Below are 15210 nucleotides of genomic sequence, written 5' to 3'. Positions count from 1 at the left end.
TGAGATATTGCTGACAAGCCCTTTTTACAACTTGTATGAACATAAGGCTGTTCGGGGGGGGGGGGGCATATCATCTCCTTGGACATAATTGTTTATTCTTTAAACCATTTTGAACAAAAGTGCTATCTTTAAATTTTGATTAGATGTCTTTGTTGGGATTGTACTTAAAAAGGGGGTCGAGGAAGGCTGGCTACCCTCCGATCACTTGGCTCTTAAAAGAAGCAGTAGAACTTTTAATTTCCAGTTGAATGAGTTCCCTCCGAACCTAATGGCTCTTTTCTATATGCAATGCTAGAATGTTGCCTCTGACGTGGATAAAATTAGACAGAAAAATGACAATAGACGTATATAGAAATAGAAAATGAAATTGAAAAATGTTTATTATAAAGCAAAAATTTTATCGTTTGTTGTTTCTTGTAGTTTTTTTGTACATCCTAGGGCTATATCAAGGACCATCAGGGGGGAGGGTTGTTGTGAATTGTTACAACATCAATGTGATTCTCGAATATTTTAAACTGAATTTTCATAATTGTAACATCGAAAAATGAAAAAATTACTGCTAATTAAAGTTTTGAATTGCTGAGGTCTCCAGGAATTAATAACATTATATATTAAACATTCTGTTCATTTTCTTTAGTTCTTACCAGTCATCTTGAATATTATAGTTGTTTTATTGTTCGTTGATGTTTTCAAAAATTGATGCACACTTAAAAATACAAATAGTTTTCAAAATATATAAATGACGCAATAGAATTTAGAAGCTATATATGGCTAGGACGGCGAACATACCAAATTCCTGTATGTAGTAGTTTCTGTTGGTTTTATGTTTGACTTGAGTATCAATTTTAACTTTTACTCTTGTTAGAATTTAATCATTCATATAAGCCTCGTTCGATTTACTTCATTACTTAATAAATAAGTAGATTTCGCCGTTTTTTTGCATTTCTTCATTAAATTCAAACGTTTTTTTTTTTTTTAACGAACAGATTCTTTATCTACAAAGAATTTCTTTAAAAAAAAATCGAATTCGGCTGCTCATCTTGCCTCTTGCAAAAAAAGATTATTCATTTAGAATTTCCCAGATTGAATGATGCAGTTGTTTACTGAAAGCGCTCACTCAGCGGCTTCGTATTTCTTTGTGGTTTAATTTTTTCCCTTTGTATCAATTAAAACCATTGCCTTGTAGCCACTTTACTAAAACCAGTAAAGAATATAACGATTTCCACACATAAGCAAGATGTTACATACATGCGTACCTTCACAAGTGGGGGCAAGGGCGGAATCCCTTACCTGAGACTAGTGTGAAGGGCTGTTTCTCCTAAAATGGTCGAAAAGAGTCCCCTTACAATCCGATCTCTCATGTTTATGATCCATTCTCCTTCACCGGGGGTGGGAGTCTTTGACCTTGCCCATGGGATTGGATAAGTATGCTCCTATGGTACATGCATATTGTACGTAATGAATACCGGAAATTTTTTTAATTAGATATGGAAAAAAAGTTATAAGGGGAAAGATCTCTTGGACTACCTGTATAATTATTCCTGTAGCCAAGGGTTTTAAGTTACAAAAGGAAATTTACAGCGCAACTAATTGGTGCTGTCGCGAAGGGATTGAAGTTTCTTAATGCCAACCAAAGATCTTTAAATATTGATTATATCAAATGATTTTAATTTAAGCTCTCTATGCTTCTTTTCTTTGTGGGCAAAATAGACTTCATAGACCTTTACATTTAGCTATGGGAGAACATCCATATAACCAATCCTATAAATTTTCCCTATGGGTAATCTGATTCATTTCGGGTTTCTTAGTTCAGTTTTACCAATATTTAAGTATAATTATTTGGTATTATACCAGCTACCACTACCGAAAACATGATTTTGATTTTAAGTAAAGACATTGTGACTTGTGGTATAAGAAATTTGAAGAAGCATATTGTAAAGTGCACACAATAGAAAATTTTAAAATATACAGTTTTATATGCAATACCGCTATCTAATTTTATATTGCCCCAACCTATATGTCATCAGTGAACCCAGCACTTCCCCCTCCCCACCCCCGCCCATATTGCTGAAAAATTAGCGTTTTGCTAAGAAAAGCTTTATGTTCTGCTGGTAGGTTGCGGCGACAAGATGGTACCAGCGAAGAGGTAGGGTTTCGGTAGAAGATACACCACTTTACAAGGTAATATGAAAGATACTGGCCATGACTTTAAAAAATAGATTGTTTGATTTGAAGCCTATGACTCAGGAATCAAATATAATTGCAAGTAAATGCATTGAGGATTTAAAAGATTCTTAATTGTATATAAAAAAGATTGCAATGCAATTTCTATTTCTCTCTAAGTAGAGGTCATTAGACTGCCAAACAGCAGCCACCTAAAAAACATTGTGAAACTACTAAAATCTTTCAAAATCTATAATAAATAATTTTAAAATATTGACCATTCATCAATAATTTTCAAAATGGACTTAAATATTCTACCAATTAAAGGATTTAGTATAACAGATGCTGTTCGGAAATTCGTCCCATTGTTCTGACAAAAAAGGACTAAATTTTGAAACTAAAGGTACTTTGATCAAAAAAGTAACTTGGGAAAGTAGCAGAATAAAGCCTCCTAGCTTGTCAGTCGTAGGTTGAACGCTGATAAGATTTTACTGGTGAATTCAGAGTCTACTGGTAAAAGGTCCACTACTTCATAAGGTCTTTCGTGCCAGCTAATGCTGTAGCTCTTAGTTGTTCTTTTTATTTTGCAGACTGAAGATGGAAAGAAAGTAGAGTACAGAGTCTGGAATCCCTTTCGTTCCAAGTTGGCCGCTGCCATTCTTGGTGGCGTGGATCAGGTCCATATTAAACCTGGAACTAAAGTATTATACCTTGGGGCTGCATCAGGAACTACTGTCTCACATGTGTCTGATATTGTTGGTCCGGTAAGTTGTTTTTAAATAATTAAGTATTCTGGCTGTTTTGTTTTTAACATAAGTTATAATTTCAGGTTTCTAATTGGGTTTCTTTTATTGTCTGTTGTCTTTTTGTTTTAAGATGACTGCGGTTTTTTTATATCTCCTATTATGCAAAAAGGTATGAGCAGCGTTCAGGAGCTTTTTATCCTCTTAGTCGAGGCCTTCGAAAGGATTTTCTTTCTTTTTGTTTTGAATTCCAACACAAGGTGTTCTCCTTCTTATTCACACTGAAGGAAAAAATTAATATCCCAGAAAAATTTTTCCCATTTGGGCAAATCAAACCACACAAGGAATGCAAACCTAAGCCTATCCAATGTCAGAAATGTCTCAAACTTGGACACACGACAAACAAATGCAATGAAATTCTCCGAGAGTGTAGTAATTGTAAAGCTTTCCTTCCTAAAGAGTTGACAACTTGCAACAACACTCAGCCTACATGCATCAATTGCAAAGGCCCACATGAATCTACAAATAAATCATTATGCCCTGCATACAAGAAAAGAGCTCTAACACTCCAAATATCAACAGAGAAGGCCATGCCATACCCCTTTGCAGCAATGGAAGCAAATGCTGCCCAACAATACCAAATAAAGCCTGTAATGAAACCAACCAAAACCCCCAAGTCAAACGCCCCCAATGCATCGAGCGCCCCATATAAAACACCCTCTTCTAAGCCCCCTAGCGCAAATCCCTATCAGAAGGAATCACCAAGCCAACAAGCCTCCTTGTCCGGTGAGATGAGGTCAGCCTGGCCCCCCTCCCAAGAAGAAACAAACCAGAAACACTACAAGGAATTAATCCCTTAACCAACAAACAGGATGCACAACCAAAAATGCAATCCCCAAATATATGCTTATTCATTCTAAATTGTAATGCAGTTCAGGCCATGAACATACATCAACTACAAAAAACAAAAATCATTGCAGAATTGACAAAAATCTACATCCCAGATGATATGCTCAATTAAGCAAAAAAAGATCTTGCTTTACTTTTAACAAAGCTGAACATTGATACACAGTCATATTAATATTGAATCAACAACACAACATATATCAATACTCCAATGGAATGTAAGATCACTCACAGAAAATAAGCTAAATGAACTAATATCTTTTATGAATAATAATTCCATTAATATTGCTTGCCTCCAGGAAACTCATTTAACCCAAAATCAACAAGTTAAGTCTCTGGGATATACTATCCTCAGAAAGGATAGATCTTCAGAGAGAAAAGGAGGTGGGGTAGCTTTATTAGTTAAAAATAATATAAAATTTTGTGGCATCAATGTTCCAGATTTTGCAAATGATATTGATGCAATTGGTATCAGTGTTTGGCTGAATAATTTAAAAACCTACATAATAAGCTTTTATAACCCTAATGGCCCAACTACAGATGCCAAGGATTTGTTTAATTATATAAATAATTCTAATATGTTAAAAAATATCATTATTTGTGGAGATTTCAATGCCCACAGCCTTTTGTGGGGCAATAAACCAGCAAATAAAGCTGGTAAATTCATTGAGTATATGACTACAAATAATAATGAATTAGCTGTTGCTACCCCTCCAAACCTGAATACATATTTCAACCCCAAAAGTGGCAGATTCTCCACAATTGACCTACAAATTATGTCATTGAATTTTTTGAATAAAATTTACATAAATAAAATAGATAGTCTATGTACTGACCACTTTGCTATAGTTTGCTCCCTAAATGAACCTGCTGAAACTTTATCTCATACCTCCAAATATATCGAGACTAAAGCAAATTGGTCTATGTTCCAAAATAAGCTAAATGATGAAATTACAATTTTCACCCAAATTTCATGCATTTCTAACACAACAGTTGACACACATGCTGAAGCCTTGACATCTTTACTAATAAATACAGCTAATCATGCTATCCCCAGGACAACACCTAAGAAAACATTCCCGAAACAAATTCCTAAAGCATGGTGGACAAATGAGTGCCTAAATAAATGGAGAATAAAAAAGGCAGCTAGGACAGAATTCATAAAAAAACCATCACCTACTACATATTTAAAAAAATTACAAGCAGAATCTAATCTAAAAAGGACTATAATAGATGCTAAATATAAATACTGGAACAATTTTGCAAATAATCTCTCCAGAGAAACACATGAGCCAATTATACATAAGTCATACGCCACATCTGTGGGAAATAGACTTCCCCCGATCCACTCCTGTATGAACTTATGCATAATAATATACATTATGACAATGATAATGAAAAAGCTAACCTATTTGCAACTCTTTTTGTTAATAAGCTAACACCAAATAATCAAAGCAAACTTTCCCCAATTCCTATGAACCCAAATTACCAACCACGCCCAGAATCCGAGTATATAACTAATCCATTTTAAATCCAGGAATGGAATAATGCAATACATCATATTAGGACCAAAACTAGCGGCAGCTGTGACAATATACACCCTACATGGATAAAGAATCTCACACCTTCATTCAAACAAGAACTGCTAAATTGTTATAATCACGCTTGGGCATCTTCTATTTTCCCCAATATATGGAGATGTTCGTCCCTCCTACCAATCCTAAAGAAAAATAAACCCAAAAATAATCCTGAGTCTTATAGGCCCATAATGATTACTCCTGTGATGGGGAAAATAATGGAGAATATGATATATTACCGACTCCTCTGGTTTGTTGGAAATAATAATATGATCCCCCACACTCAAACTGGATTCAGGAAACACCACTCCTCAACAGAGGCTTTCATTTTGCTAACAAATGCAATAAACGAATCTTTCTCTAAAAATAATGTCCTAGTTGCAGCTTTCCTAGATTTTGAAGGGGCATATGACAATGTGAGCCACCAAATCCTTTTAAACAAACTTGCAAACCTTGGAGTACCCCCTAAGCTAGTATCTTTTATTAAATCCTTCATAGAAGTGCGAAGTTTCATCGTTTGTGTTGGTTCAGCCTCTTCACCCCAAAAGACAATAACAAAAGGCCTACCTCAGCGAGCAGTCCTCAATTGCCTCCTATTTGCCCTATATCTCTGGGACATGAGCCTACCCCACACGAATCTACAATATGCTGATGATCTGGTGCTATGGTCATCTGGCAACACCTTTCAGATAGCACAGTCAAATCTGCAAAAGTCACTTTTCCAGTTTGAAAAATTCTCTCAACATTCAGATTTACCCATTGCACCCACCAAGTCAAAAATAATCCAATTTCACCGGAACCGAAACCATGTTAATGCAAAACTAACTCTAAATAAAACAACTATTCCAGAAGATAATCATATTAATTACCTAGGTAGGTTTGACCAAAAACTTAATTTCCACCTCCACATTTCAAAAACAATAAAAAAATGATATAGAAAAACAAATATACTAAAATACTTATTCCAGAGCCCTGAAAATGTAATGAGAAAACTGTTCTCCAGTTTTATAAGTCACATATAAGAACCCAGAATGACTATGGACTCATTGTCTAGGTTGCATGAGATAATACCTAGATGCAAAGAATTGAAACAATACAAAATGATATAATACACCTCATATTTGGTCTTAGGAAACCCACAAGCACCAAGTTTCTGCTTATGGAGAGTGGATTAACAACAATAAGGGAGAGACGTTGGTTTCTCTTGACAAAACATCTTACAAAAATTGAATCTAACATAATTGGTTAAGAAATCCAGCCATGTATAGAGGCATTGCAGATGAGTATGCCAATATTCAGAAGAAGTTCCCCATACCAGCAAAGTCTATTGCACCCACTTTGCCCCGATCCCCCCCATGGAATTGGCCAGGTCCAATAATAAATAATGAATTCTCAAAGTGGAATAAAGATTTAACACCCATTGCTTTTGTCCAGAAAAAATTTGCAGAACTTAATACAATTACCTATAAAAAACACTTCCAAATGTTTGTTGATTGGTCAAAAATGAATGAGAAGGTTGCAAGTGGTGTTTTCCTTCCTCACCTGAAAACTGCAATGGGCAAGAGATTATATAATAATTTATCTATAATGTCTGCTGACCATAATCATGGCATTAGAACACCTTAAGGAAAACCAACCTTTGATTGCAAATTCAAATAACATTATCATATATTCCGACTCTCTATCAAGCCTTGAGTTGCTGGCCTCAGTTCCTCAATATAAGTTGGACATTGACACTTATCATTGTCTCAGTATTATTGATAATCTTGCTTCAAGTGGCATAAAAACTTATTTTCAGTACATTCCTAGCCACTCTGGCATGCATAAGTGGTAATCATCAGGTTGATGAAATAGCAAAAATTGCTATAAATATTGACCAGCCAAGTGGGAGACCAATCCCAATTAGAGATATTTACCGATGGAGGCTATCAGATATTAATTTTAATAAGATTAACCCTATCCTTTCACCCTTTCCCAATAAGTATATTTCTAAAATTTATCGTAGAATTCGTTCTGGAACAAATGGACTAAATTTCCTTGCATTCTCACATAAGTTTTCTAATTCAAGTGGTTCAATTCCCCTGTCTCCTCTTTGCAGGCATTGTAATATGAATAATGAAACAATTGACCATTGCCTATTTGAATGTAATATACTGACGTCTGCACAACATACCTTGCTTTGCAAACTGTTAAAATGCTTAAACACCACAAAATCTCACTATCAGCCAAGAGCCTAGCCAACTATATCTGCACACAGAGCACAGAAATTGATATCTATCGTCTTATAGTTGAACTCCTTGAGTCGAAAGATCTACTGAAAGATATCTGAGAATATTTAAAAGATAAGAGATAACCAAGACAGTAGCTCTGTAGCCCACAGAGTGAAGCAAAAAGAAGAGGGCTAAATAGTACCAACTGAATAGCCCGCCTGCTGTGAATTAGAAGAAGAAATTGGGGGAATCAGTAAAGTGGGATCTTATATTGGAACTCCTAGAGTCGAAAGATATCTGAATATATCTAATAAATATGAGGCAATCAAGCCAGTAGCTCTGTAGCCCACAGAGTGAAGCAAAAGGAAAAGGGCTAAATAGTTATACTGAAAAGCCCGCCTGCTGTTAAATAGAAGAAGAAGAAGAAGTGGGAATAGCTTTATCTGAAAATATATCATGTTAATATGAAAACATTGTGATATTTCATTTGTTTCAAAATATGAGGTAAAATATGTATTTCAAATGGGAGGGTGGGGGTAAATATGTATCACCTCACTTTTTAAAGGCAAATTACTTTCCAAGGGCTTATTATGAAAGAATTTAATTGACACTTGTGTAAATTAAACACTTGTAATATCCTTTCTTTCAAAGTTTATTCAAATGACATTTGTCTATTTTTAGAAACATTCCATATTAAATCCTAGTTAAAATAAGGGGGAAGTTTTTGCACTGCTTGATATGACTTCCATAATCATTATTTATATTTTATAAACATGACAACTACAATGCACATTGCTGAAAATAAATGGAGTGTCTAGCATTAAAAACATGCAAAACAATACACTAAACGGGTATTGATCCAGCCCTCTTGCTCATCTAATACTATATTAACGGGTATTGATCCCGTCCTCTTGCCCATCTAATACTACATTAACGGGTATTGATCCCGCCCTCTTGCCCATCTAATGTTACATTCTCAAGTCTTTTCTAAATGATCTGAAAACGATAAATAAAGAGGGATAAGCTCCAGAATTAGTGTCGATGCATAGTCTTCTACAGAGACTGAAAATTTAAAAAAGGGAAGAGCATTCCGTATGAAAAGCATGATGCAAACTATGTCACCATATTTGTTGTAAACGGAGATGGTTTAAATAGTCTAATACCCAAAGGCCAAAAGAAATTATAATTGATCAATGACGAACTCAGATCTTAAATGTTGTAAAAAAAACTTTGATGATAACTGATTATGTTTTTTCTTTTTCTAATCAATTTCATATAAGTATCCATTAAGCTTGTCTAATTATAGTCATAAATCATGTCTGATTTTAAAGGGGGTTTGGCCTTTTACTCTCATGGCTTCCTGTCTAAAAAATTGCCACTAACAATTCTGATTTAGTAAATTAATGACTGAATATTTTCAGTATGGAAATGTAACCAAAGAAAATTTACTTCACTCTAATATTTCATAGGAATCTCCTTAAACATGCACACAACTTTCTTTCTGTTTTCCTCGATACAGATCTCAAGATTCTATAGTGTTTTTTTTTTTTGGAATCAAAGGCGTTTAATGATTTTATTTGTCCAAGTCATGTTGATAGTTTCAGTTTATGAGTATTGAAATGTTGGCTGAATTTTGTTGAAACTAATTGATGAATGCTATAACTGACGACGAAAATAAGCGTGACATACTTTTTTAAAATTAATGAGTTTTTTTGTGAATTTATTTCTATTGTGGTTTAACAAGAATAACGAAGCGTAACATATCTGGGAAGTACTTGACCTTGTCTATTCCCTATAAATCTGGAAGATATACAATCCTTGGTCTCGGGTCTCGAAGGGATAATTGTATTTAAACTAAAATTAGTCAAGTCTTTATTCAAATAGACAAGGCTGGTTTACTTAGATGGAACATATTAATTAACAATTATTTAATTAACTGAGTATTAATGAAAACACCTAAGAGGCATGGATCATACACTTTGTCCTACAATCAAATTTATCTCAAAAATCCAATCGCGTGTTTTATTTTTATCTGGAGTCGAAGGTATTTATTATTTCGTTTGCCTAAAGCACCTGGATACCTTCACCTTGATGTGAGTATTTGTCCCTTTTAGGAAGGCGTCGTATATGCTGTCGAATTTTCGCATCGTTCTGGTCGTGACCTATTAAATATGGCTAAGAAACGAACCAATGTTGTGCCTATTATTGAAGACGCCCGACATCCTCATAAATACAGAATGCTTATTGGCATGGTCGATACCATTTTTGCAGATGTGGCTCAGCCAGATCAGGCCCGTATTGTTGCACTCAACGCCCAATACTTTCTAAAGAATGCAGGACATTTTGTCATATCTATTAAAGTAAGTTTATATAAATCTGTTGTTTTTTTGTAATCTGATTATTACGATTATAAATTCCAAAACGCTTTAATGCCAAGTCAGGTTTAAATTCTCAATTCATTATTCATCATTTTAATTACGGCTAAAGATTAACATTGAAGCTCTAATTAGCTGAGTCTTAACCAAATTTTGGTTAACTGGAAAAATATTTCCAATGAAGAATCTGATTGTTTCAATTGGTTTGGTGGAGACTTATACAACTGTATATATCTTAGAGTAAATTAGAAAAAATCGGAGAAAGAATTATTAACGTGTGACACAGCGGAAAATGAGCGAAAAAAAATATCATCAAGGAGCTTTAATAAGTGTAACCTTGGTGATCGATGTAGCAATAGTCAAACTTTGCCATTAATTGGCAGTAAACTGAGTAAAAAACAGTCACTGAATGGGTAAAATTGTGTAGGAATATAAACCTAATATCTTGTTCTGAAATAGACGAGTCAGTTAACTGTATTGCTTAACTACAGCTTATTTCTGTCTGTTTCTTATATGTGTCTGGTTTAATCGACTATTTTTTTTCACAGATTTAAAGAATTACTAATTTAGAAAATTATTCATGACTAAGTAATATTTAAAATAATATACTACTAAATCTTACTAAATTACTTAATAATATTTACAGTTGTAAACGTTGTAATATCTAGTACAATTTGAATTTAATATTTAGTTGAATGAGTAAAGTTATGCAAGAATATAACCACAACAGAAACAGAAAATACATTGAAAGTATTTGCTGCATAAACAGAAAATAGTGTGTGAGGATGAACTCCTTAGGTTGTTTTTTTCGTAAGCTATGTTTCCCTTAAATGATTATTCGCAGAAATATCTTTGAATTTGTATTAATTGAATTTACCAAATTAGTTTCCGCTTATGTTTTCTCGATTCGCCGCAGCAACAAAGATGAAAATTTACACATGACAAAATCTTTATAAACTGAAAAATCGAAGATTTGGTCAGATGAAAAAAATGTTTTTATTTTGAGGTCGTTGGTACTTTATATTTTACTTATGTATGCATGAAGGACTTATCTACTTATGCGACACATATCATTTTGCTTTCAATCAGGGTTGGCACCCGGCGAGAGCAAAAATCACTAGATTGTAGTGATTTTTTGGTTAATTTAGTGATTTCTTCAATAATCTAGTGATTTATATGTTGATTTAGTGATTTTTTGTTTAGGCAATATAAAAGTAACTAGAAATAGTGATGATTCACTAGGAGTGGAAACCCTGTTTTCAGTGCCACTGTAGTGTCAGTTTAGAAAGTAAACGCATAAATAACTGATCATGCAAGAACTCGCATGTTTTTCTTCGTTTTCGGACATTTGCTAATAATTTTTAGCGTATTTTCAGCTTTTGAAGATATTTAACTTTATTTTAGAAAATGCTGGACATTTATACCAGTTTGGAATCATATAATTGATAATGTTAAGAACAGGTGTGATTTTTTTTTTCGAGTTCAAGGCATGTACATCTTCGTAAACACTTTGAAGAAGTATTGTTTAAAATATTTGCTTCTGGATCTTGTTTTTAACTTATAATATTACAGATTTACATCTAATTTTTAGTTCGTTTGATTCTCTTTGATTTAGAATGTATAACGCACATTTTCAAAGTCACAAACTTTATTCTACAAGAAACACCTCAAACTTCATAAGGACTGCAAACCGCCTAAGAAGCATTTCTATTAACAATAGATCTAGGTCACCGACAAGTGAGAAAACTTCAGAATCTGAATTTTATTTGTTGAAAAAATTTGGTATTATGGACCTATATGTCCAAGCGACTATTCATCCGAATTTAACTTTATAACAAATAGTTAATTATTAGTTCCAATGAAGTTTTTCCTCTATTTCCTTTAGGCCAACTGTATAGACAGTACAGCTGCTCCAGAAGCCGTATTTGCTGGCGAGGTCAAGAAAATGCAAGCTGAAAAAATGAAGCCAATTGAACAGTTGACATTAGAACCTTATGAACGAGATCATGCTGTTGTTGTTGGTGTATATAGGCCTCCTCCTAAGAACAAGTGATTAAAATTTGTTGCTATATTGTGTACCAATAAATCGTTGTCCGATTATTTCATAAATTAGCAAGGAATGGGTTGCTTGGTCTGAACCATTAGTACTAAACAACTCACTGCGAAGCCAGTTGAAGCTATCACACTTGCTCACACTCCCACTCCACCACAAGTCATTCTAAGCCTTACTCCACCCTCTCGTATGTAGTTTCAATTCCTTTTATCCTTTCTTATGACCGCTTTCCTGCCCATTCGGGGACGGCATCCTTGGCCCCATTTTGACGGCCAAAAAGCACAATCTTTGGTAATCTGTCATCCGTAGAATGTGGCCTAGCCATCTTAACCTTTCTTTCATTAAGCCATAGAAAGTGAGCTCTAACGACCTTTTGCGTCCAGTTTACTAATTAGTATATAGTCAGTTAAATGAGTGGCGGCACTGCCAAAAGGAGAAAGTGGACCCCCCCCCCTCTACAATTTTGTTTTAAATAATTGAATTAAGGCCGAGTTTACTATCGACATAACGTAACGAAACGGGAGATCAACTGGCACATTTTCCGCTTGTGCAAGGCATTGGGAAACTTTGTCGAGGTCCAGATTGCCACTAAACATCGATACCGTTGGCCAATCAGAGGCGACCCCAGTCAAAGGGAAGGTTACGCACTCGTGTCCTCTTGCATTTGGTAAGTTGTAATATTTTCGATTGCTCTTTGAACACCACGGTGTTGTAAGTTTGCCATATAGAAAAATCCTCTTTCAAAATACAATGTCCGAGATGACATTGTTTAAATGACAACGTTTGAGGATAAGCGGGTTTTTTCTAATATTGTTATCCGTACTTTTGGCAAAAGATAAAATTGCGTTTTGATGCAGTGGACAACAAACTCTTGAGCCAGTTTGATTTTTTGTCGAAAATTTTTCTCCATGATACTGAAAGAGAACTTAATCAAGTTCAGAATATGATGTCAAGAAAAAAGATAAATGGGCAAAGGTGATGAATGGTGCTAGTATACCTGGCACTAGCAGCAGGAAATGCATCTTTCAAAGAATATTACCGCACAAAGGACCTCGTTGAGGTACGCCAGAAAGGATAGTTGGCCTTATGGTGCCATGTAACTGGTTCCAAATGTGAGAAAAAATAGGCATAACCAGGTCTCATGTCAAAGGAGATGTGAAATATACTAATTTAAGTATTGACGTAGACTTGGCTGAAGAAACTGAGAAGCGAAATTTCCGACTCACAATTGGTATGAGGCGACACGTGATTCTCAAATCTCTTTACAGTAGGATGCAAAGCCAGTATCTTCATCACAACTGTGAGCTATTTAAGTGCCACCAAATGAGGCAGACATTAGATTGTTGGCAGATGAATTGACACCATTGTCAGGGTACTTCATATAATGTTATGTGGCTGCTAGCAAGGAGGCAAACATGTACAGTGTTGGTCAAGGAGTCTTAAATTATTTTAAGTTCAGCAATGGAAATAAAATAATTCCATTTGGACGTGTGTATTACGCACACTATCTCTGTCTCCGCAGAGCAGTGATAAGTGATGCCAACCTTTGCATGCTTGTACAGGCCACAGCACTGTCACTTTAACCTTCTTGTCTTGGGTCTTCACTCCCTTGAGCTCTCCGCAACAGCACAGAAACGATCCAGTCTTGCGTTCATAACAGATACCGTCTTTTAACAATTTTATTGCGTTGACATATTTCATTGTTTTTATTTCAGAAAACGATCGATTTTTCAGTTCTTATTTCTTGTATATAGTATTCAATAGTATAGTTTAGGAAGGAATCTCAAAAGAATCGTTTGGGAGTGGGCATCCTCCCATTGTATCCGTGCTTGCTTGTACCAGTTTAAGATAGGAACGGGCCACAATTAGTGATAGGGAAAGAGTTAAAGAGAGATTTTAGGCGGACAGAACAATTTGAGATTGTGCTAAACCGAGATGGGGTTGCAATAATTTTCTGAAGATTCTGAATATGAATTTTGAAAAAGGGGAAAAAGCTAGCGATTTTAGGAAAACCCTAATTAAACCATTAAACCCCTGTATAAGAAAGATGATAAGACTCAGTGTTGTAATTACCGAGGCATTAAGATTATGCTAATTGTTGGAACCCTTGGTCCCAGTTTTTTCAGATAAATGTCCCTCCCCGATTCATTTCTTTTGGCCCCTTAATTATTTTCCTTCCTTAAGAAATAAATATTAATTTTCCTATTATTTTTTGACTCCATTTCGGGTCCTCTTAACTGCATACGTGCTTAATAGACCACAATGGAAAAATTGTGCACTTAGGGAGGTTGTCCAGTAGATTAGTAAGTCTAAGGATTGACTGGAAAGATTCATTACCACCGTCGTACCCCCCGCCGCAGCACACGGCTAGCGGGCTGGGAGGAAGAGTCCATTTTTTAGTTAGTTCTTTTATACAACGTGGAGTGATTACAGTAAGCTTTTCTTTTACTATGTACTCTTTTAACTTTTCAGCTTAGGTCAAATCTAAAATAGTTAGTTAGAAATCTTATCGGTAAACTTTGGCTTTAAATGTGGCCATAGACCATCCGATCACGTTTGTATACGGAAACGTTGGAGTAACCGCGGAAATCCCACTAATTTGGGGCCAAAAAGGGATCTTCCCCCTCCAGTAAGTGGCATAGCAACTCTTTGCGCCATTTTTTCCTTTAAAAGTGGTGACCCCGCACGATAAACCTCCAATACTAATGAATTAAGCATTCTAGATGAAAGTATGAGCAAAATGAATGAACTTTTAGAGGTTTTGCGAGTTCAGGGTGCTAGAATCGGTTTAAAAATTAATGTTAAGAAGACTAAGTCAGATAAGGATAGGAACAAGTGAAGATGAAAAGGTGACGTTGGGTAACGAAAAGATTGATCAGGTGGACAGCGTCACTTACCTTGTTAACATTATTAGTAAAGACGGTGGGAGCAGTGAAGATATTAAAAGTAGAATAGCGAAGGCTCAGGGTATTTTTTTCACAGTTAAAAAAAAATTTTGGAAGAATAGAAAGATAAGTCTGCAAACAAAGATTAGAACTTTGGAAGCAACAGTGATGAAAGTGGTCAAATATGGCTCTGAAACATGGGGGCTTCGGAAAGCGAATGAAGATTTGCTAGATGTATTCCAGAGAAATAGTCTACGGATTGTTCTGGGTACCCGGCTGAGTGACCGTATTTCAAACA

At 35.1% G+C, this 15210-nt stretch overlaps 1 protein-coding gene across 1 annotated transcript in view; it reads left to right on the top strand.

The window, feature by feature from the left end:
- Window positions 1-12074, top strand: part of Fib (rRNA 2'-O-methyltransferase fibrillarin) — a 35040-nt gene extending 22966 nt beyond the window's left edge. Inside the window, exons 4-6 of the mRNA XM_089091987.1 lie at window positions 2754-2927; window positions 9714-9959; window positions 11860-12074. Of these exons, the coding sequence (XP_088948113.1) occupies window positions 2754-2927; window positions 9714-9959; window positions 11860-12027 (588 nt within the window). The 3' untranslated portion in view covers window positions 12028-12074. The remainder of the gene's footprint in view (window positions 1-2753; window positions 2928-9713; window positions 9960-11859) is intronic.
- Window positions 12075-15210: the final 3136 nt, after the last annotated feature.

This window comes from Artemia sp. Qi Xiang Cuo, chromosome 7, assembly GCF_049724085.1.
Source record: "Artemia sp. Qi Xiang Cuo chromosome 7, ASM4972408v1, whole genome shotgun sequence".
Classification (NCBI taxonomy): Eukaryota; Metazoa; Arthropoda; class Branchiopoda; order Anostraca; family Artemiidae; genus Artemia; species Artemia sp. Qi Xiang Cuo.
This window is presented reverse-complemented; position numbering and strand designations above follow the sequence as displayed.